The sequence below is a fragment of the Danio rerio genome, chromosome 5 (assembly GCF_052040795.2).
Source record: "Danio rerio strain M-AB ecotype USA chromosome 5, GRCz13ab, whole genome shotgun sequence".
In the NCBI taxonomy this organism is placed as follows: domain Eukaryota; kingdom Metazoa; phylum Chordata; class Actinopteri; order Cypriniformes; family Danionidae; genus Danio; species Danio rerio.
In genome coordinates this window covers 54,979,056-55,000,806 of record NC_141025.1, presented here as the reverse complement: position 1 = coordinate 55,000,806, position 21,751 = coordinate 54,979,056, and the positions used below count along the sequence as shown (strand labels likewise).

At 33.3% G+C, this 21,751-nt stretch overlaps 1 protein-coding gene across 2 annotated transcripts in view; it reads left to right on the top strand.

Annotated features, from left to right (window-relative positions):
• Window positions 1–21,751, top strand: part of arb2a (ARB2 cotranscriptional regulator A) — a 319,558-nt gene that overhangs the window by 149,568 nt on the left and 148,239 nt on the right. For both annotated transcript variants that reach the window (NM_200418.3, NM_001431106.2), the window contains 1 exon segment: window positions 16,142–16,261. In NM_200418.3, the coding sequence (NP_956712.3) occupies window positions 16,142–16,261 (120 nt within the window).

Genomic DNA, 21,751 nt, shown 5'->3' with positions numbered 1-21,751 from the left:
CCTCGGTTCATGTTCTGCCCTCCTCCTTTCCCCTCCACTAGATATGAGGGCTCCTGCTGCGGTCACACTCTTTTCTGAACGAGCACCTTGTCTGAAACTGGCCAGGTGTGGACGGCAAATCTGCAGGAAGTGAGTGCCAGTGCTCCTTTTGCCAGCCCAAGACGTCTAATGTTCCATGCAAGCTAACTGCGCTATCAGGAAGTCCACGCGCCGCCACGAAACCCAGCCTCAACCTTATCCGAGTATACAAACCCTTGCGCTCACACTGCCAACTTTAAAATCCTCCAACATTATCGGCTCTCCCAGACTCGTATTTCTTACTATCAGTTCACGGTCTCTGTAAGCGCTAGCCATGTGGAGCTAGTGACAGGCTAACGGACATGTGAATCACTTAACGTAAATCTCGGCAAACACTGACAAAGTAGGTCCACATATTAATGGCTCCAGCGATAATGCAATACACAATTAAGCTTGACACTCAATCAGCTATGATTGTTTAACATTTAATCATTTATCCAAAGGAAATTATTACTATGCTCTCTGAAATAAGCTGAGAGGACAGTGTTTTTCCTGTGTGGTCAGAAAGAGTTTGCACACTGAAGTTTGAAATTTTCGTATGCATTTTTTTCGGAGTCATGTGAAAAATTTGTCATGTAAACAAATCTTGCACACTGAGTCTGATGCGTATTAATTAATTCAATAAAAAACGTGAAACAGTTTAGAGTCAGTTCAAGCAGTGATACATTGTTCACCTCTCTTCTCCAGAGTAGAAAAAGAAAGGAATAGGCTTAATGTTGAGTTCATTTAATACTAGCCTACGTAGAGACAAAGGAGAGCTCATTATCAAAAAACTGCGCCACGAATATTTCGAAATGCAAAGTTTATTTCAGGAAATCAGTGGAATTTTGACACATTGCTTGTGAAATTTCACACATGTACATATGTGAACAAATCCTGAACGGAGACTAGCAGTACCATAGACATTATAATAGATGCCGGCCGCTTTGACATGTCGAATCAATGGATCGAAAGCGGACCATGCTTCAATTAAAATGTCTTTGTGGAGGCTGAAGCAGCATACCAGCATGTAGGGGTTCTCAACTGTCCACCACATTCTGTTTTTATTTTATGCACTGTGTTTGTCGTTAAGTGATCTGTAGCTCAAATGACGGCATTCTGTATTTAGCTTTTTACTTGTTTGGTGGCTCTGAACTGTCAAAACACCTCTCGAAGCGTTTTTTTGGATGCGAAAAGTGGAAAAAATCAAACCCGGTTGTAATTTTTTTACTAAGGATAAACGTTTCAGGGGCAGTGTGATCTGTAGCTGAAATGACGGCATTCTGTATATTTAGCTTTTCGCTTGTATGGTGGCTCTGAACTGTCAAATCACCTTTGAAATATATATATTTTTTACCAGATGTGAAAAGTGGAAAAAAAATTGAACCTGGTTTTAATTTTTTAATGACGAATAAAATTTCAGAGGCAGTGTGATCTGTAGCTCAAATGACGGCATTCTGTATTTAGTTTTTCACTAATACTGTGGCTCTGAACTGACAGAACACCTCTCAAATCCCTTTTTTTTTTCTCTTTTTTTTTAGCGGACAAGTTTTAGAGGCAGTGTCAATATGATTGACACAACATAAGGTCGAATAAATTTTTTAACATGCAAAAATTACAGACGAAAATTTCAGATTCAGTGTGCAATAACCTTTAGCTTGATCAATTCTAGCTCAGCTTTTTGTTTTGTTTTGGTTTGTTTTTCATTTTATTTTTTTATTTTTTGTTGGCTAAACATTAACTGTATTTGTCATATTTTAGAGATCTTTTATAAATTAATTTTAGCCAAGTTTAATGCACAAATAAATATACAATGTTAACCAGTATACACTGTTGATCAGCTTCACAGTTTAAATTAATTTGCATTTTCACAACTAAAACTTAAACATAATGTAATTTTAGCAGTTTTAAGTCATCCTACTGGACTGTTATTCATCACTTCCAATAAAAAAAAAATAAATAAATAAATAAAAATGTCAGTAAAGTGCAAACAATTATTCTTAAGGCTGTCTTCAAATTCCAGTTTCAAACCCACATACAAAAAAAAAAAATGTTGTGGATGCTGCTACTTCGTGTTAAATGTGATATTTAAGTGAACATTTATCGGTCACACTTTACAATAAGGTTTATTAGATAATGTTAATTAATGCATTTACTAACATGAACAAACAATGAACAATACATTCACTACTGTAATTGTTCATGTTAGTTAACGTTAGTTAATGAAAATACAGTAGTTCATTGTTAGATCATGTTAACTCATGGTGCATTAACTAATGTTAACAAGCATGGACTTGGATGTTAACAATGCATTAGTAAATGTTCAATTATGATTAATAAATGCTGTACATGTGTTGTTCATGATTAGTTCATGTTAGTAAATGCATTAACTAATGAACCTTATTGTAAAGTGTTACCCATTTATCAATATTGATCCTAGTATTAAGAAGGGTTCTGTTCTTCGTACCTCACTTAAATGATCTGAGATTATTTGATAGATCCTGGATCTTTTAATCTTGACAATATATCTCTGGCTAATTTAGTTCTGTAAACAAGTTCAAGAATCAAATTAAAATGTTAAATGTTAAAATGTCAGACCTGTTGCTTTAACAACTATTGAATGAGTTTTAAAGAACAAAACAATCTTGGATTGTGTAATTGTCAATTACCAAATCCAACTAATGGAGTAATCCACACGCAAAGAATGGACCCTAGGTCGCTTGATATAATAATTTTACCTTATGTGATAGTCTCATATTTTTGCACACAAAAACAAAAAGCATGTGTTTGGAAATACATGCTACAGCGTATATTTTTGTGAACTCGCACAACTCACTTAAACTTATGTTTAACTTCACGTTCTTGATTAAAAGAACACTACAGACAGTATGACACCAACACATTTTGTTCCTTTTCACCCTAATGATATTTGCAGGAACATATTATCGACAAATACAATTTTTTTTTTTCATGTAAAGTTTTGCACATTTCCTGACAAGGTCAATATGTTTGCATTACATAAGGACACATTTCCTGGCATGGTCAATTTCTTCAGGTGCTCACTTTATTAATGATCTTATACTTGTGAATCTGATTTTATGACTTTAAATTTGTGGAAGCATGGTTCTGAAAAAAACAGATAAAAGCAATATAAAATCAAGGTTAAATTGTGTGTTCACAATTACCTTCACTCTTATGTTTGCTTTTCAAAATGCTAATGGTTGAATTTGGGAATGGTTTACAGTAGATCAGTGGTTCGCTATAGGTCATCTGTACAACAAGCCCCGCCTTTTCATGGATGTGTACAAGAAGGACGTTTATCTGAAATGTAGGATACACTTTGTTCTATGTACGTAACATAGTAATGTGGACAGTGCCCTCTGATGGATTCGTTAAATGTGCAGTGGACCACTCCTTGAGCAACATGTATACACTTTGCAATAATTGAATTTTCAATACGCCTGGGTTGTATTTTTACTCTTTGGCATATACACTGTAGTAAGTCATCCATACTGTATATTGTCAGCATATGGACAGTTACACAGTGCACCGTATACATATATGTTAACTTCCTGTGTCTAGAAATGTGGTGCTTCTGTCCTGTGTGTGTGTGTGTGTGTGTGTGTGTGTGTGTGTGTGTGTGTGTGTGTGTGCGTGCGTGCGTGCGTGCGTGCGTGCGTGCGTGCGTGCGTGCGTGCGTGCGTGCGTGCGTGCGTGCGTGCGTGCGTGCGTGCGTGCGTGCGTGCGTGCGTGCGTGCGTGTCTTAAATAAGTATTAAATGGTTTTATGTATTTGTTTGGAAACAAGCAGGCAGTTGGCTAACTGTTTTTGGCAGCATTGTGCTAAGTTTAACAGCTTGAAAAGTCCTGCAGCGTGACACTGTTCAACATGTTGTACTCCATCTAGAACTATTTTTAACTGCAATTCTCTATTTTTTCACTTGCAGTTTTTATTCTATTAACTAAAATACTATGTAGGACTTGTAACACTACAGGACTATGAAAGTCAAAGTGCAGTAAATAAATTAATAAGGATGGTAAAAATGAATTGCTAACCAATTATATTTTCCTGTATGCAGTTTAAATTGAATACCAGCTTAATTTTTACATTCATTATATAAGCAAGGCTCTAATAGGCTTACTGTTTGTTTGCCTGATGGGACTGCATTTTTTAGAAATATGGGTCATAGGATGTGACATGTTGATTTGCGAAGTGCTAATATATACAGAGTACTAAACTTTAAGGCACTATGTCAAGAACTAAACTGTAAGTTGTCCTCTAATTTTGCAGCATTTAAAATAGAAATAAAAAGTGTCTGCTTTAACATTACATCAACCTTATACAAATGTTTATGTATGCAAAAATAAATATATTTCACCTATTCAATTTCAATATATGTTTTGTCTTAGTTTATGTACAAATACAATAATATTCCTTTTCTGATCTACAATTGTATGTTATTTTTAAAACTAACAAAAGATTATATAAAACACAATTTTGAGGGGATTTTAATTGAATAACATTTCTGATGACATATTAAGGAAAATACCTAAATTAAAGAATACCATATAAAATACAGTATTACGATTAACATAATATTGAAATAACAATTGATTAGAATGTTTGTTGTGCTCTATGGTCCATTTAACATGTGGTAAAAGTATTATTGTTCGAAATATGACCTGTTTTTTTTTTATTTATTTTTTTTATATAATATATTGTTACATTGGATTAGTTACTTGAAGGCGTCGTCTTTAAATGAGTAATTAATTATATTATATAAAGCTTCCTGCAGCAGTCCTGCAGGTGGGCAGCGAAATTAACCTTAAAATTAACACTTAATATTATACTATAATTTTTTTGATTTCATTATTAATATGCTATATTAAAATGATCGAAGTAATGCACTTTTTTCTGTTCACTGATTGATTACTTCAAACTCACGCAAAAACAGCCTCGATCACGAGCATGTATGCAATTAGTTGTCTGTTCAGTCATGAACCTATGCATGAAGTGAAAGTCTCTCATTGTTTATTTTTCTGTGAACTATTTCATATATCTGCATAGTAGTCCAAATTAATGTCCTGTGAGTGTTTTACAATGGAAGCACGCCCATACAGGAAGATCTAGTGAGCCTCAATGGTGCTTCTGCCATAGAATGTAAAATAACGATAAAATAATGATATTCAGTTTAAAGCAGAAGCTGGTCTTTTGCAATCTCCCTGTTGACCTGGGGTTCTCTTTGAAACGGTATATATATATATTTTTTTTTTTTAATTATGTATATTTTGTTATAGTTATATATATATATATATATATATATATATATATATATATATATATATATATATATATATATATATATTTTTTTTTTTTTTAATATGTCAGACAGGTGTGCCTTAAATTGATCAGAGAAAGAGGTGGGCCTTAAAGTAAAAAAAGGTTGAGAACTCTTGCTCTAGATATATCAGGGGATGTTTTTCATCCTCATAGATTTTTCTTAACTTTGCTCGATGACACAATTGAGGTGAATCCCAGACTTTTCCACAATGTGCATTTTGCATCTTTAGCATCGCCGGGCTGAAATTCACCTTTATTTGAACTTTACTTTATATGTAATTTACTAGCAAATTGTTGTAACACATTTTATTTAGTTTAGTATATTAGGATTCAATACTAGTTATTTGTATTTCTTTTTAAAAGTTTGAACGATCTGGCACCGACTTACTTTGGTGAGCTTCTTCACTGGCACACTTCACTGAGGCCAATTAGGTCAGAAAACCAGTTTCAGCTCAAAAGGAGACAGTGTTCTTTTCTGTCACAGCCCCTTGTCCGTGGAAGAGTCTGACTTTGCATATCAGTTCATGCTCTTCACTTGGTGCTTTTAATGTCTCATTTAAAAAAAAAATGAAAAATCACCTTCTGTCTCTTGCTTTTGATTGTAATTAATTAAAGTTGTAGTAGGTGACCTGTCAAAATGCTAACCAGTTAGCATATTAGCTTTGGACAGCAGGGGAGGGACTGTGTTTTAAAGCCACACCTCCTGAAATCACGAACGCGCCCACCGTGACACGACACGACACGACAGCAGACAACTCACTAGTTCATGTCATTTGCCAGTTAGAAGTGTACATAGTGGTTGGCCCAGCGGGCTGCAAAAATTATACTTATTACTAAGCCTGAGTAGTGTGGTAAACAATATCGGGAGCATGTCACAGGCTGTCATTGTTCAGAAATGACTCAATGTGAATATAAAAGCAACTGTCTAGCTTTTTGGCCAGGTAGAATAGCACTATTTACTGATGTTTTGTTGTTAAACTAAATATAAATCTACATTATCGATGCTGTAAAAGGATTAAAACGGAAACGGAAAATAGTCACATCAATCTTTCACCGGGAGATTTCAGTGGCTGAACAAACTAATCTGTCCATATAATGTTGGCCCATTTTTGGCAACTACATCTTCATCAGCTCTGCGTGAAGCTAAAATAGTTTTCTGAAGAAAATCACCTACTGCACCTTTTATTGTAATTTGTTTTACACATTTGGTTTATATATATATATATATATATATATATATATATATATATATATATATATAGCTTATGTATGTTGGCTGTTTTGTAAAGCACTTTGGTCAACATCTGTTGTTTTTTCTATAAATAATGCAAACAAACAAATCTAAAAAAAAACAATATACTTATAGCACCTTTTTTAAAGTACAGCAGAATGTAAACTTGCATTAGCACTTTTGATGCTGAAATCCCCCTTTCGTCTTTGACAAATAATCTTTTGAACAGCTAAAATAAAGAACTTATTTTCAATATGCTGCTGCAGTGATATGTGAGCAACAGGTCTATGGTGTCTGCGAGTCCTCCAGGTCTTGCACATGCATGGATTAGATGAGGGCTGACAGCGAGAGAGAAAGAGGGTGAACCTGTCACCGGGAACTGGTCTCTACGGGCGTATTGTTTCACAGGAGCCAATTAACCCTAGGAAATAATTACACAAATATGCAAATGCTGTTTAGATAAGTGTGGGCTCTATCAGAGGAGCTAGTCAATCATAGGGGAAGGGTTGGAGGAAGTCAGTGTTGTGTGCGTGTGTATGTGGGCCAGGTGTCAGACTCTGTGCTGGGGTGATAAGGGGAGGGGGATGTTACCTGGTTTTATATGGCATCACCCTTGTGCAACAGTGGAGACACACAGACACACACACACATAAATGTACAGAGTGAGCAATACTGGTCAGTCTTATGTTTACTTCACTATAAAATAATTGACTTAATTGCACATCGTACCATTTTCATTCTTTTTCCTTCAGCTCAGTCCCTTTATTTATCAGGGGTCACCACTGCAGATGAATCACCAAATTATCAAGCAAATATTTTGCATAGCAGATGCTCTTCCAGCTGCAACCCAGTACTGGGAAACACCCATACACTCACACACTATGTACACTTCAAGTTTTTCAATTCACCTATACTGTGTGGTTTTGGACTGTGGCGGAAACCGGAGCACCTGGTGGTTACCCACATGAACACAGGGAGAACATGCAAACTCCACACAGAAATGCCAACTGTTCTAGCCAGGACTTGATCCAGCGATCTTCTTGCTGTAAGGCAACAGTGCTTACTACTTTAAATAATTTGTTAGGCCTACATCTGTAACTTTAATATTTCCCCTGTTCAACAGCATTGTTGGCTCTTTTCACTTATAGTCAGCAACTCATAACACCCTGACCACATCGCAACACACTGACATCAACTAAATTTCCCTCAGCCTATTAATGCTGTGTTTGATTTTGCACGGACTTGACGTTCTTTTTTCTTTCAGACCTTGGTTACATCAGTAAAAAAAAATAGCTATATTCTATAAAACACGAGGATTCCTTACATCTTAATGAAACATTCTGGAGACATTTTAATTCCATCATCTTCAGAATATCACAAACTGATGAATCATCTACACTCAGAATCATTTATATACACCAAAAAAACTGCTGGGTTCCACACAGTTCCTCCATGTTGACAAATAAATTAACTCAATTTTTTTTACAAATTTAAGTGGATCGAACATATAAAAAATAAGCCCTCCCAAAAAAACTCAAGAACTATGTTTGATTCAGCTCATTTTAAATAAGTAGTTTGAACAAGCAGCTGAAATAATTAGTTGAGTGTAGTGAGTGGACATAAACCCATCACTGTCCCCTACACCTCATTGTGTCCATACATCTGAGCACATGAGAGCTTTATGAATATTAAAAGCTTCACTGCAATGATGACTCAGCTTTGGTTCTTCAAAAAGCTTTGATGTCTGAGGGGTGTGAGAGAGAAAGACACGCAGACTCGTCCCCCGTTTCCGTCCAAGGAGATCTGGGCTCAGCGCTTTCCGCCAGTTGCATCACACCGTAACCCCCGCCCCCCCTCCCCACCAGCCTGTTTATTTACTTTCATATTTGTGTCCCCTCGCCAACACAAGCCATCTCGGTGACAGGAAATCTCTTCCCTCCTGCCAGCTCCTTCAGCTCTAATTCACTTATTATTGTGCTTTTCAAAAAGCTAATCAATGTGGGAGAGCTGATGCAAGATTAGGGGAGAGCAAGAGAGAGAGAGAGAGAGGCTAAACGTGGGGCAAGGCTGCTAACTTTAAGGGGCTGATTGCAATAAGGCCGAGCTCTTTATACCATGGCACATTCATTGTTTCTTGTTTTTTTATGCCACTGACACCCACGTTTGTTCACTTATTGCTAGTGATTTTTCTCTAATTTACTTGTTATTCTGCATTTAAACGATTGCTGTGTTCACAAACAAACACACAGATCAATCTTGCATGCGCCAGGGAAAGAATGCCCTTTCTATTCTCTCTCTCTTTCTCTCCTTTTCAGGTGTTTATTATTAGCCATAAGGATACACACTGATACTTTCAAGCGATACTTCATTCAGTTAAAAATACATCTTTCATTTCAATTTGTTATTATTTGTTTTATTTTTCAAGTAATATATTTTAAGTTTAAAACAGAATTATTACAATAGAATATATATATATAATTTTGATTAAGAGCTCAGCTAAGAAATATTTGTTTTTCACTAATGTAAAATTTGAAAGTTACTCTCATAGGCCAGAGCATGCGTTTTAAACAGAAGCTTAATATGCTTTGTATTTTCTTTAACTTTAGTTTAGTTCTTTAACTTTAATCTTTAAAAAAAAAAATATATATATATATATATATATATATATATATGTATATATATATATATATATATATATATATATGTATATATATATATATATATATATATATATATATATATATATATATATATATATATATATATATATATATATATATATATATATATATATATATATATATATATATATGTATGTATATATATATATATATGTATATATATATATATATATATATATATATATATATATATATATATATATATATATATATATATATACACATACATATATATATATATATATATATATATATATATATATATATATATATATACATATATATATATATATATATATATATATATATATATACATATATATATATATACATATATATATTGTTTAAGGCAAATAATTTGTTTTTCATTTTATGGGAATTGTTGTTTCAATTAAAGCTACATCTTGTTTAGAAAAAAAAAAAGATAATTTAAATTAATTGATTTTCTTCAACAAGTGCAGTTAAAAAGATATGTGATGATTTTTAATTAATTTTATCTCTGGCACTGCAAAATTAGCAGTAAATAGACAAGGAAAAAATGTTGTTGCAATAAGTGTTGTCCCTTTGTTTTTGGGGCTTAAAGTCTCTCGGTTAAAAATGGATTAATTACCAAAATTCAAAGAAATATGGGGGATTGATGAAATTTCATATATGTTAAATGATAATGAGTTTATTTGGGTGTTTAAATGGATGTTTTGAACATTAGTTATCTATTTGTAAAAAAAGTGAACTTAAAATTCAAAATTAACTTTTTTTTTCTCTCTGTAATACCCTTCCTCTCTTTAGATTTTACATTTTGTTTTAGGACAGGCAAGGCTTGCAGTTTGCATGAGCAGGAAGACTAAAGTCGGAACAGTATCATTTGGAGATGGTGGTAGTAATGTTCATTCACTCATTTTCTTTTTGGCTCAATTGCTTTATTAATCTGGGGTCGCCACAGCAGAATGAGCCGCCAACTTATCCAGCATATGTTTTACGCATTGGATGCCCTTCCAGCTGCAACCCATCACTGGGAATCGTCCATACTGTACATACTCATTCACACCCATACACTATGGACAATTTTTAGCTTACCCAATTAACCTATACCACACGTCTTTGGGCTTGTGGGGAAAACTCGGAGGAAACGCTGCTGTTGCTGTTAATTATTATTTTTTTCTTTAATACGGAAACAAAGATGCACTGAAAAAAAAATACTCTTAAAATGTACTTTAAAAAAAAACTTACATCTGGTACAAATAACTTGTCAAAAGCATGTAACATTTACTTAATGTTCAATCTAACAGTCCTAAATTAAGTAAAAGTTCATGAATTATCTTTAATTTTGAGTCTATTTATTTAAATTAATCAAGTAATCTCATGTTCTTGTTTTATCAATTTAAATAAATCTGATTGATTACAAATTGGTACATTTGGTGTAACTTAGTTTAATTGAGAGACACTTTTCCACTGACTTGAAATGTGTCATTTCAAATTATTTTAAGCAAATTGAACCCAGGAGCAAATTTAATTTAAAAATGCTTACTGATCTCAGAGCTAGTGTTAGCACAGCTATAGACTCTATGAGTGAAGCATCAAACATTAATGCTGGTAACTAAAATGCCAAGATCCAAAGTATGGGTGCTTCTCTTCTCCAAGGTGGTAACCTGAAAACTAAAGGACACATACTAAAAACACTTCTTAATTTACAAACTAGTGGAGATTAAACTCTAACAAATTCTCCCAAATTGAAACAACTAAGATTGCTTTTATTTTCACAATATCCTGTCTTAATTCAATCCCATGCAAAAGATTTTGGGAACTACACATCCATTACGACATAGCCATTATTAAAATGGATGTAGTATTATTATGTTCGCAATTATTAGAAAATATTTAAATATTACAAGTAAATGCGCAATAGTATGTAACTCACTCATTTCATGTATTGCATCAAGTAAATGTGTAAATACTACACTGTAAGAAATGATATGATCAGTTAGTCATAACTACATATATTTTTAGTTCATTTTAACTTGTTAAACTAAGTTAATCATGTTCTAACTTAATTTTATAAGTTATGCATGTTGTTTTAAATGAGTTTAACATAATATAAGTTCTATGAACTCATAAAGTTAATTTGATTCAGCTAAAAAATGTAAGGAAACCACGATAGTTTACAGTGTAGTTATCCTTGACATTTTCAGTAATATTACAGTTTAAAGATTTTGAAAGTAAATTTATTAGATTTTACTACACCAAGAAGTTATTTCTTTCAGTGTGTGAATCTAAGTCTAGAGCTTGTCACATTTATAAAATTGTTCAAAAAAGTCTAGACTACTACTGTAGTTCACTTTCATTTTTATAAATCCACAAAAGATTTGTTAACCCTAGGGCTAAAAGACTGTTGCAAAGGAGCCATTTGTGAAATCATAATTGATGATCTATTTTTTACAATCTGTGGGTAAAATTTAATTAAATATTTATTGATTTATTTAACGCTGTTTTTTATTTATTTTGTGACCGTATTAATGTGACCTGATGGAATTATGGAACCACAGAAGCAGTTGTAAAATGAAACGTAGCCCTGTTTTGTAATAAAATGGCTTTTTAAAATTCTCTCTTTCCCTCTTCCTCTCTCTCTCCTTGCATTCGTAGAGCATTAAACCTCAGGCCAGTGTTAATTACGAGTGTTGTGTTTGTGCCCTGCTTGTGTGACCTTCCCATGTAGTCCGATTATGTGTTTATCGCTGGTATAGAGGCCGTATTGATCAGTCAGTGGGGTACAAATTAAGATTTAAACTTGACGTCACGCGATCTATTGAGTTTTGCATCGGAGGCATTTGCAGTATGCAAGAGTCATTGATTGAGACAGATATATTTAACCGAGTGAATGCGGCTGGCTGTGAGTTTATGGGTTGCACGTCTTCAGGCAGTCTCTGACTTAAAGAGGTCAAACTTTATATTTTGTTGTGTTAAAACATTGTGTATTATATTCGGGTTGTTAGTTTATATAAAGTAACTATAATCTCTACATTTTTTTTGGTAATTTGATGTGAATTTTTTTAAATTTTATTGTTCCACAGATATAGTGTGATTAATCTGTCCTCAGGAAATATTTTTTAATGATGTATATACTGTATGTGGGTTCATGTGGAAGTGTTTCTGTTTAAAGTTATGATGCGGAAATATTTATTTTTTTTGAACTGGTGAAGATGTTCATTGTTAAGTTATGTGAGGAGTATTGTTAAGGTGTTTAAATTCTTACTGAAGATGCATCGTTTTATAACGACTTTTTGTGTGGAGTAAATGCTATCAATATTGTATGACTTGACATCTTTATTGTGAATTTTGATCTGTTTTATATGGCCTTCTGTTTTGTGAATTTATTTATTTATTTTTTCATATTTCACTCTTTACATTACTACTTTCCTTTTGTGGATTAGGAAACAGTGTTATTTGCACTCCACTAAAGACATCTATTACCCTACATATTTAATTTAATTTGTTAAGCTCAAATATTTGTTTCAAAACTATTTCTGAATTCAGTTTTAATTTCCAGCACAAAATTCCAGTTCAATAAAAAGTAAAGTGTCCGAAAAAAAAAGGAGTTATATCCAAACTCCTGTCCAATTTTTGGTTTGTTTCAGTATTAGATTAATAGGGAACTAGATAGCCTTTTATATTAACATTTCAATACAAAACATTTTAGGCATTTAAAAATTGTAAAATAGAAAACAAATTAGTTGTTTTTGTATTAAATATAAAAATATAAATATTTATTTTGGTAGATATGTTACACATCGGGTGTGTATTTTTTTCCCAGTAACTTAACTGCCAGTTATTTGTTTATAATATGGTTGGCACACCTGCAACTTGTTCAAACGCTTGAACAAAAAGCATTCTACCACAATACTCGTCAACAAGGAGGACACCGGCACTCAAAAACACAGTGCAGGATCGGGAGTGAAGGTATCTTCTGATTGTGATAAGACATGTAGCTGCTTATGGGACCATTCCCCCATAACGTCTTTTTTTCATATTCGGAACACATATTGCTCACGCTCGCATTTTACAGGCACACATAGTTGAAAACCGCAAGTCATAAGAACTGACCGATCTGCCTCATACTTTGTATGTAATATACAGATTTAGGTATAAGTACACTAATTACATCAAATAAACACAGAAAACCCAAACACTTAAGTGCTTTTAATACTATGGATGTCAATGGTTACAAGTATCCAGTTGTCCTCTAAATGTATTCTTTAATGTTTAAAACAAACAGACAAACCGGTTTGAAACAAGTAAATGATGAGAGAAGTTTTGGGCGAACTATCTCTTTAAGTCTTTTGAATGTGTCAGACTGCTGTGATCAACCCATTGTAATGTTTATTTGTGAATAATAAATTACTGAAAGAGTTGTAGTTTTAGTATTTTTTAATAGGTTTTATGTTTTAAAAGTAACTTTAAAGTTATTAGTAATCTGATTACTTTTATATGAAGTAATTAGTAATGTAATCAGATTACAATTTTCCAGTAGTATTCAGTTATTTATAATCTATTACTTTTTAAAGTAACTTATCCAACAGTGGTGTGTAGTATATAGTTATTAAATTGGTTAGTTAGTATAATAGTGTAATATATGTTTGTTAGTTTACAATATATAAATTGATATAAATTTTCTTCAACACATTTTTAACATAATAGTTTAAAAAACAGTTTTTGTCTTTGCCAGTACCATTTTTAGTTTTGTTATATATAGTTATTATTGTCAATAGCTATATACATAGTTATTTTGCAAGTTACTAGTATTAAGCTTAAAGTGCAATTATATATGTGTACACTAAGGCCCCGTTTACACTGCCAGGTAAATGTGACCCAATTCCGATTTTTTTGGTCGTATGTGACACAGATCGGATCTGTTCTATGACCGTGTAAACACGGAAAAAAAGGCATGCATTCGGATATTCAGAAATCGGTTTCAGGCCTCCTTCATATGTGGAAATAAATCAGATATATATCGGATATGTGACAATGCCACTGTCATGTAAACAGGCAGATCGGATTTATTGAGGCATTCCGTTCGGTACATAATTAAACTTGCGACAATGTGGTGCTTCTCTGCAGTTTAATGACAGAAAGAAGAGCGTGTGTGGAGATGCCAACGCGGTAAACAACACCAGAGGAAACACAGAAAAGGGAAAGTGGTCAGTCGCCACGCACCACAATTTGCTCCCACCAGACCTGAGATCTCTCTTGTACCCACAAATTCCTCTGAATGGCAGAGGATATCATAATGCAAACCATAAGCGCAAGCTGCAATGACAGCCCTTTCCCATCTCCGCCTCAAAATCATTGTAAAGTTGGGCGAACTTCGTGTTGTAACTTTTGCTTTTTATCACTTAATACGCACTGCGGGCTACACATAGAACTTTATTCTCTCCAACACCAGTGCGCACACAGCCAAAAGCTACATCTTCAACTACACACACACATTAGGGCCAAACCATTACATAAACTGCGTAGGGGTAAATCTCGACTAAACCATTCACTGCTTATACTACACTTTGTATTTTTCGCACAGCTAAAAAAGAGACAATTTCTTCCACCATTTGTCTGCTGTTTATTCATTTTCTTGTCAGCTTAGTCCCCTTATCAATCCGGGGTCGCCACAGCGGAATGAACCGTCAACTTATCCAGCAAGTTTTTACGCAGCGGATGCCCTTCCGGCCGCAACCCATCTCCAGGAAACATACACACACACACACACACACACACTCATACACTACGGACAATTTAGCCCACCCAATTTACCTGTACCGCATGTCTGCAAACTCCACACTGAAACGCCAACTGAGCTGAGGCTCGACCCAGCAACCTTCTTGCTGTGAGTCGACAGCACTACCTACTGTGCCACTGCTTCGCCCCTCTGCTGTTTATAACGAAGTAAAATTAAATAACTCTGCAAATGGAGATTAACAGTTCAGTCTGCTTCTGTTCACTACACCGGTGGTCAGACAGACTCACATTGCGGTTGTCATAAATTACAAACGATCAGTGTTTTCAATCAGAAGTGACTTATTTTAGATTTAAATTGCAGAAATACACATTAGTAGTAGCAGAACAACCCTTTACAGTTCATGAAATACACCACGGTTGTCTGTGAAAAGGGCAATAGTCATATAAGCATGATCTGACAACGTGCTTGCGTTATACAGTATCACGTGTGCATAATTAGACATTTTGTGCTGTCCGTAATTGTACTTTTGCGCATGCAGGTCAGTTTAGGACTATGATCTGTTCACACTGCAAATCTGATATTAACCACATTTATAAGAGCAGTGTGAACAGCCATGCAGAAAAATTAGATCTGAGAAGAAATCTGATTTGAGCACTAAGACTCGCAGTGTGAACATAGCCTGAGAAATACTGTGAGGATTTCTGTGATCTGTTAAACAGCACTTTAATAATATTATAAAAAGGGCTTAATGTAGATTTCAACTGTAAATATAGCCCTCCAAGCCTCCATTGCTGATTCCAAATGCCAATTTTGTGCTAGCAAGCGAGGCATGTGCCATCAATAGCAGACAAGTGACATAATTGTTAGTTGATTGACTGATTGATAGATGAAGTTTGGCATCACTGTCTCAACTAATCATTTGCTGAAATGATACAGAACTGTAATGTTCTTCAGCTTTGTGTTTCCCTGAAAGTAATGGTGCACCAAAAAACATTTACCAAATCAGAATCAAGAATTTACTGTAACAGCCTAGTAGTATAATATTTCAAAGTATCAGTGCATCATATGACCCCTTAACCTCTTCAATTTTTTCCACTCTCTGTTTTTTAGGAAAATGGCAGTCCAGAAGAACACACACTCTACGCCTGGGACTACTTCATCTCGAAATCACTCGCCAAAAACATCTTCATTGTGGCACACAGCTATGGTGGCTTGTCTTTCGTCAATTTGGTAAGTTTTTGTAGCGATTGTTATTATGAAATGCCCTCCCACATCCATCCAACCCACACACAGTTACCATTACTGGTGGGAAAAGCAGCAAAAGAAAGAGTGAAATGATTAAACATAAATAATGCTTAGTTTCTTTGAGATGGTGTTGCTTTTGGAAACGGTCCAGTTCATCCCTGTCCTAAGGCACTTGAGCAAGAGGAAGGATTAAGGAAGAATGTGAAACTGCAAAGCTACAGTTTTCTTAAAGTATCTAGACGAGTATACATGACATTAGACCCTGAGAAAGAAAAATAAATAGATTGAGCAGGGCAGTCGGTTTCAGAGTACACACTTAAGTTAGAGAGACAAACAACTGATGCTTACATCATTTGTCATCTGTCAATCTTTCTGTTTTATGTTGATGGTTAAAGGGTTACTGCGACACAAAATGGACATTTGGCCAGAACGTTTCTTATTCATTTCATTGTACAGTATAATTAATTAGGTGTTTACATTTTTTTTTTTTGTAATTAAAACAGTTTTTTTTAACATGATAGTTTAGGTTTTTAGGTAATTAATTAATTAATTAATTAATTAATTAATTAACTTTATTTATTTATTTATTTATTTATTTATTTATTTATTTATTTATTTATTTATTTATTTAATCTTTTGTTTATTTATTTGTTTACTTTTTGTTGTTGTTTTATTTGTTTGCTTCATCATCATCATTATTATTATTATTATTATTATTATTATTATTATCATCATCATCATCATTATCATTATCTTTTTTATTAATATTAATATCATCATCATTATTTTCATCATCCTTATTATATTATTTTATTTATTTATTTTTTTATATTTTGTATTTTTACGTTTTTCACATCTTAAAGAACAAACCCATAATCCACCTCATGCCAGCAAATAAAAATAAATGTATACAAAATATAAATACATATATGCACATGTACATCCACAACTGCACAAATATTCCTCAATGAATAATCTATACCTGCACATATCCACAAGTCAACTTAAACATGCTAATAATTCTGACTTTAACTTACATTACATATAGAGCTTATATACATCGTTAATGGAAATGACTAAAAAAAGTAAGAGGAAAAGAGATAAAAAATAAATAAAAATAAAAATACATAAGTCAAAATCATTATCATTGGTCAGTCTCCAGACATTTAAAAAAGGGCTTCCAAATTTTCAAAAATGTATTTGGTTTCCCTGCATTCTCATAACTAATCTTTTCCATTTATAATACATCACAAAATTTTGTTAGCCATGTCTTAAATGTATAACTATTGTTCATTTAGCTATAGTCATTCCATATTGTCTGGATTTGATCCAAAGTACAGTTTTCAAAGGAAGGAGCCCAACCCAGTATTGCAAGAGGGTCAGGAGGAAAATCAATCATAAATACTTCAGGGTAAAAAGAGAACACCTCAGTTTAATAAGTAGACATTTTGGGCAGAACTTTGTTTGTATTTTATTGTTGTGTCTTTCTTTGTTAGGCTTGGTTAAAGTGTTTTATAGTCTGGCTTGGTTACGATTTGTTTTGCTTTTTGTTTCCTTTTGGATTTTTACTCTTTTTCTGTTTGTTGTTTGCTTTGTTTGCTTAATTAGTTCTTTCATTTTTAGCTTTGTTTCAATGTAAACTTTTCATTCTATTTAAAAGGAAAATAAAACATTTTTATTTAAGCATTTCAAATGAACTATACAATAATTATAATTGTAATTTAATGTAACATTTTAGGCAGTGAAATGTTATATACATCTTTATTTTGTTCTGTGCCTTTTACAACTTATCTGCTGAAATCTGCCCTTTTCTTCATTGGTCTCCAACTGGATTGCTGGAGGGCCGCAGCTCTGCACAGTTTTGCTCCAACCCTAATCAAACACAGCTGTTCCAACTAATCAAGGTGTTGAAGACTATTAAGCAGGTGTGAGAAGGAAGTGGTTAGAGATAAACTGTGCAGAGCTACAGCCCTCCAACAATTGAGTTTGAGACCATTGTAAACTGATCAAAGATAAGTATTATTATGCCGTACTGAAATTATTTTGCATTAGAAGATTCCTCTATTACATCCATTTTTTTATTTTTTAAATTGTCCCAACGTATAAGGTGTCTGCCAGGAACTGGAAAGTTTTAATTCTAATTTATATATGCTCTTAAAAATGCTGCAAGGACATGAGTCTGGAGATTGCTATTTTGCCATTGAATGCTGTATTCATATTTATTTATTTTTCAATAATCTGCACTTTTACTTCTCAACATGTTTTTCATACCGGTTGAGTATGCTGGAATATGCTGCCAGATTTAAAGTCATTGATTGTGAACGCCCTTGGTTGTTGTGTTTCACTTCAAGTGGAGGTGAAAATTTCCAGACAATAATGTTTTGGTCTGTTCCTCACCCAAAGCTATTCTCTCATTTTAAAAGACTTTCAATATAAAATCTTCAACTGGACTGTAATGTCCTTGAAAGCTATTTTATTATTATTTTTTTAATGATTACTTAAATCATCAACTTCGTGTTTTATTTTATTTTATTAATTTTATTTTTTTCATTTATTTTATTTTACCTTATTTTTTCTTCTTATTATTTATTATTTATTTATTTATTTATTATTATTATTATTATTATTATTATTATTATTATTATTATTATTATTATTATTTATTTATTTATTTATTTATTTATTTATTTATTTTTTATTATTATTTATTTATTTACTTTTTCAAATGTTTTATTTAATGACCAATAATGTTTTGTGTTTTGGTCTGCTTCTCACACAAAGCTACTTTCTGATTTTAATATACTTGGATTGTATAATCTAACTACTTCAATGTCCTGAAAGCAATTGAATTATATATATATATATATATTACACTTTATTGTTTTTGTTTTATTTTCTATAATATTATTATAATTTTTTATTTTATTTTATTTCAAAAAATTTTTCTATATTATTTTTTATATTATTTCATTTTCAAAATGAACTTAAATAATTTTATATCATGAACCCAAAGGTGATCTACCCGGCATTACATCACCTCTGGTGTCAAAGGTCAGATAGCTTGTCACATTCAGTAATTCATGTATCTAGACTATATAAGGACAAGTTTTTCTACAGTAACAGAAACACACACTGTCTTGCCTTATTTCACACACACTTATGCACCTACATTGTAGCACTTTTGATGAACCCGTTCTACTTTTCTTTTTAACGTGAGAGGAGGGAGGGCCACGACTTTAGCATTCCTCTGATAATTCCAGGAATATGTGTTTTTATCTGAGGCAGGAGTCTCTGTGTTTCGTAATTTGAATATAGCTGTTAAATATTTATGTGGCGTTGTGGCCGTGACAGGCCCTCGCTGGTGGAGCCATGGCGGTCTTCCTCCAGAGATCTGTTTAGTCGTCTTTCTCTGATGCATTTCTGTTTTTTGTGTGTTTTTTACCCACTTCTTACTTACTTTGAGCACACACACACACACACACACACACACACACACAAACACACGGGTTGATTGTTCGCTCACACGATATTTTTTAAAATACTCATGCCTTTCATTGATTAATTTGTCTTTGGTAAAAATGAAGTGGCAGGTACATTCTTTATTGGATGAAAATATCTAATTCAACACATCTATTTAGGTCTTATTAATTATTAATTCATTCATTCATTTTCTTTTAGTCCCTTTATTCATCAGTGGTCATCACAGCAGAATGAACCTCCAACTTATCCAGCATATGTTTTACGCAGCGTATGCCCTTCCAGCCGCAACCAAACACTGGGAAACACACTATGACCAATTTAGCTTACTCATTTCACCTACAGTTGAAAGCAGAAGTTTACATACACTGTAAAAAAAAAAAAAAAAGAAACATAACCATTTAAAAAAAATTATAATGTCTGATGGTAAATCAAACTAAATGTTTGCTATTTTAGGTCCGTTAGGATTACCTTACAATTGCTAAAAGCCAGAATAATGAGAGAATGTTTTTATTAGAGATTTTTTATTAATTTCTAGACAGTCAAAAGTTTACATACTTTTCTTTGAATTTCTTTTTAGCTTTGCTTTAAAACTGTATAACTTTGGTAAAATGTTTTGGATATCCTTCCACAAGCTTCTCGCAATAGTTTGAAGGAATTTTGGCCCATTCCTCCTCATAGAATTGGTGTAACTGAGTGAGATTTGTTGGCTGTCTTGCTTGCACAAGCTTTTTCAACAATTTTCTATATGATTGAGATCAGGGCTTTGTGATGGCCACTTCAAAACATTCACGCTGTTGTCCTTAAAGCACAGTTTAACTAATTTGGCAGTATGCTTAGGGTCATGGTCTGTTTGGAAGACCCAGTTGTGGCCAAGTTTTAATTTCCTGGCTGATGTCCTAAGACTTTGCTTCAGTATTTCTACATAATGTTCTTTCTTCATGATGTCATCCATGCTGTGTCGTGGACCAGTCCCTCCTGCAGCAAAACAGCCTCACAACATGATACTGCCGCCCCCATACTTCACGGTTGGGATAGTGTTCCTTGGCTTGTAAGCGTTCCCCTTAGTCTTCCAAATGTAACACTGGCCATTATGGCCAAACAGTTTAATCTTAGTTCCATCAGACCACAGGACATGTCTCCAAAAAAATTTTCTTTTTTTCCCAGTGTAATTTAGCAAATTGTAATCTGACTTTTGTTGATTCTGGCTTGTTAATTTTCCTAAGGAAGCAGTGTGTTTGAGGTTTTCCTTTAATACTATTCTACAGTTGTGCCTCCAATTAACTCAAATGTTGACAGTTAGCCAATAAGAAACTTCCAAAACCTTGACACCATCACCTAAGCTTTTTAGAGGCATACTAATCTTATTGTTTCTAAACTTGACTTTCAAAAACAGTTATAACAATTTATCAAAAAAATAAATAAATAAAAAATCTCTCGCATTATTCTACTATTAAGCATAACAGAAAGAGCCATGTGCCTTTTTATACAGTGTATGTAAACTTCTGGTTTCAACTGTATACCACATTTCTTTGGACTTTGGGGGAAACCAAAGCCAGCTGGGGATCGAACCAGTGACCTTCTTGCTGTGAGGCGATCGTGCTAATCACTTCACCACCATGCTGCCCAGATCTTATTAATATTTAAGCATATCTTTTCAAGTTAAAGTAGATTCATCGTTGCAGCTGCTTGACAATTTTCTGTAGTTGCGTAGTCAAGTGAAAATTGCTTGAATGTATTTGTTTGTTGGTTTGGTTTGTTTTATTCATTATTTATTCTTTAATTTATTGACAGTCAAAAAGTAATAATCAATTATTCATTTATATATTTCTAAATATTTACATGTTTTGCTAATCCATTTGTACTTACAGTATATGGGTGTGCTGTTTACCAAATAGAAAAATATATAACAGACATGCATGTAATATCCAATTTCCCTGACTGTGTAATAGGTTTCTCCAATTGGGCTTTCTGTAAAGAAGTACATGAAAGTGTACA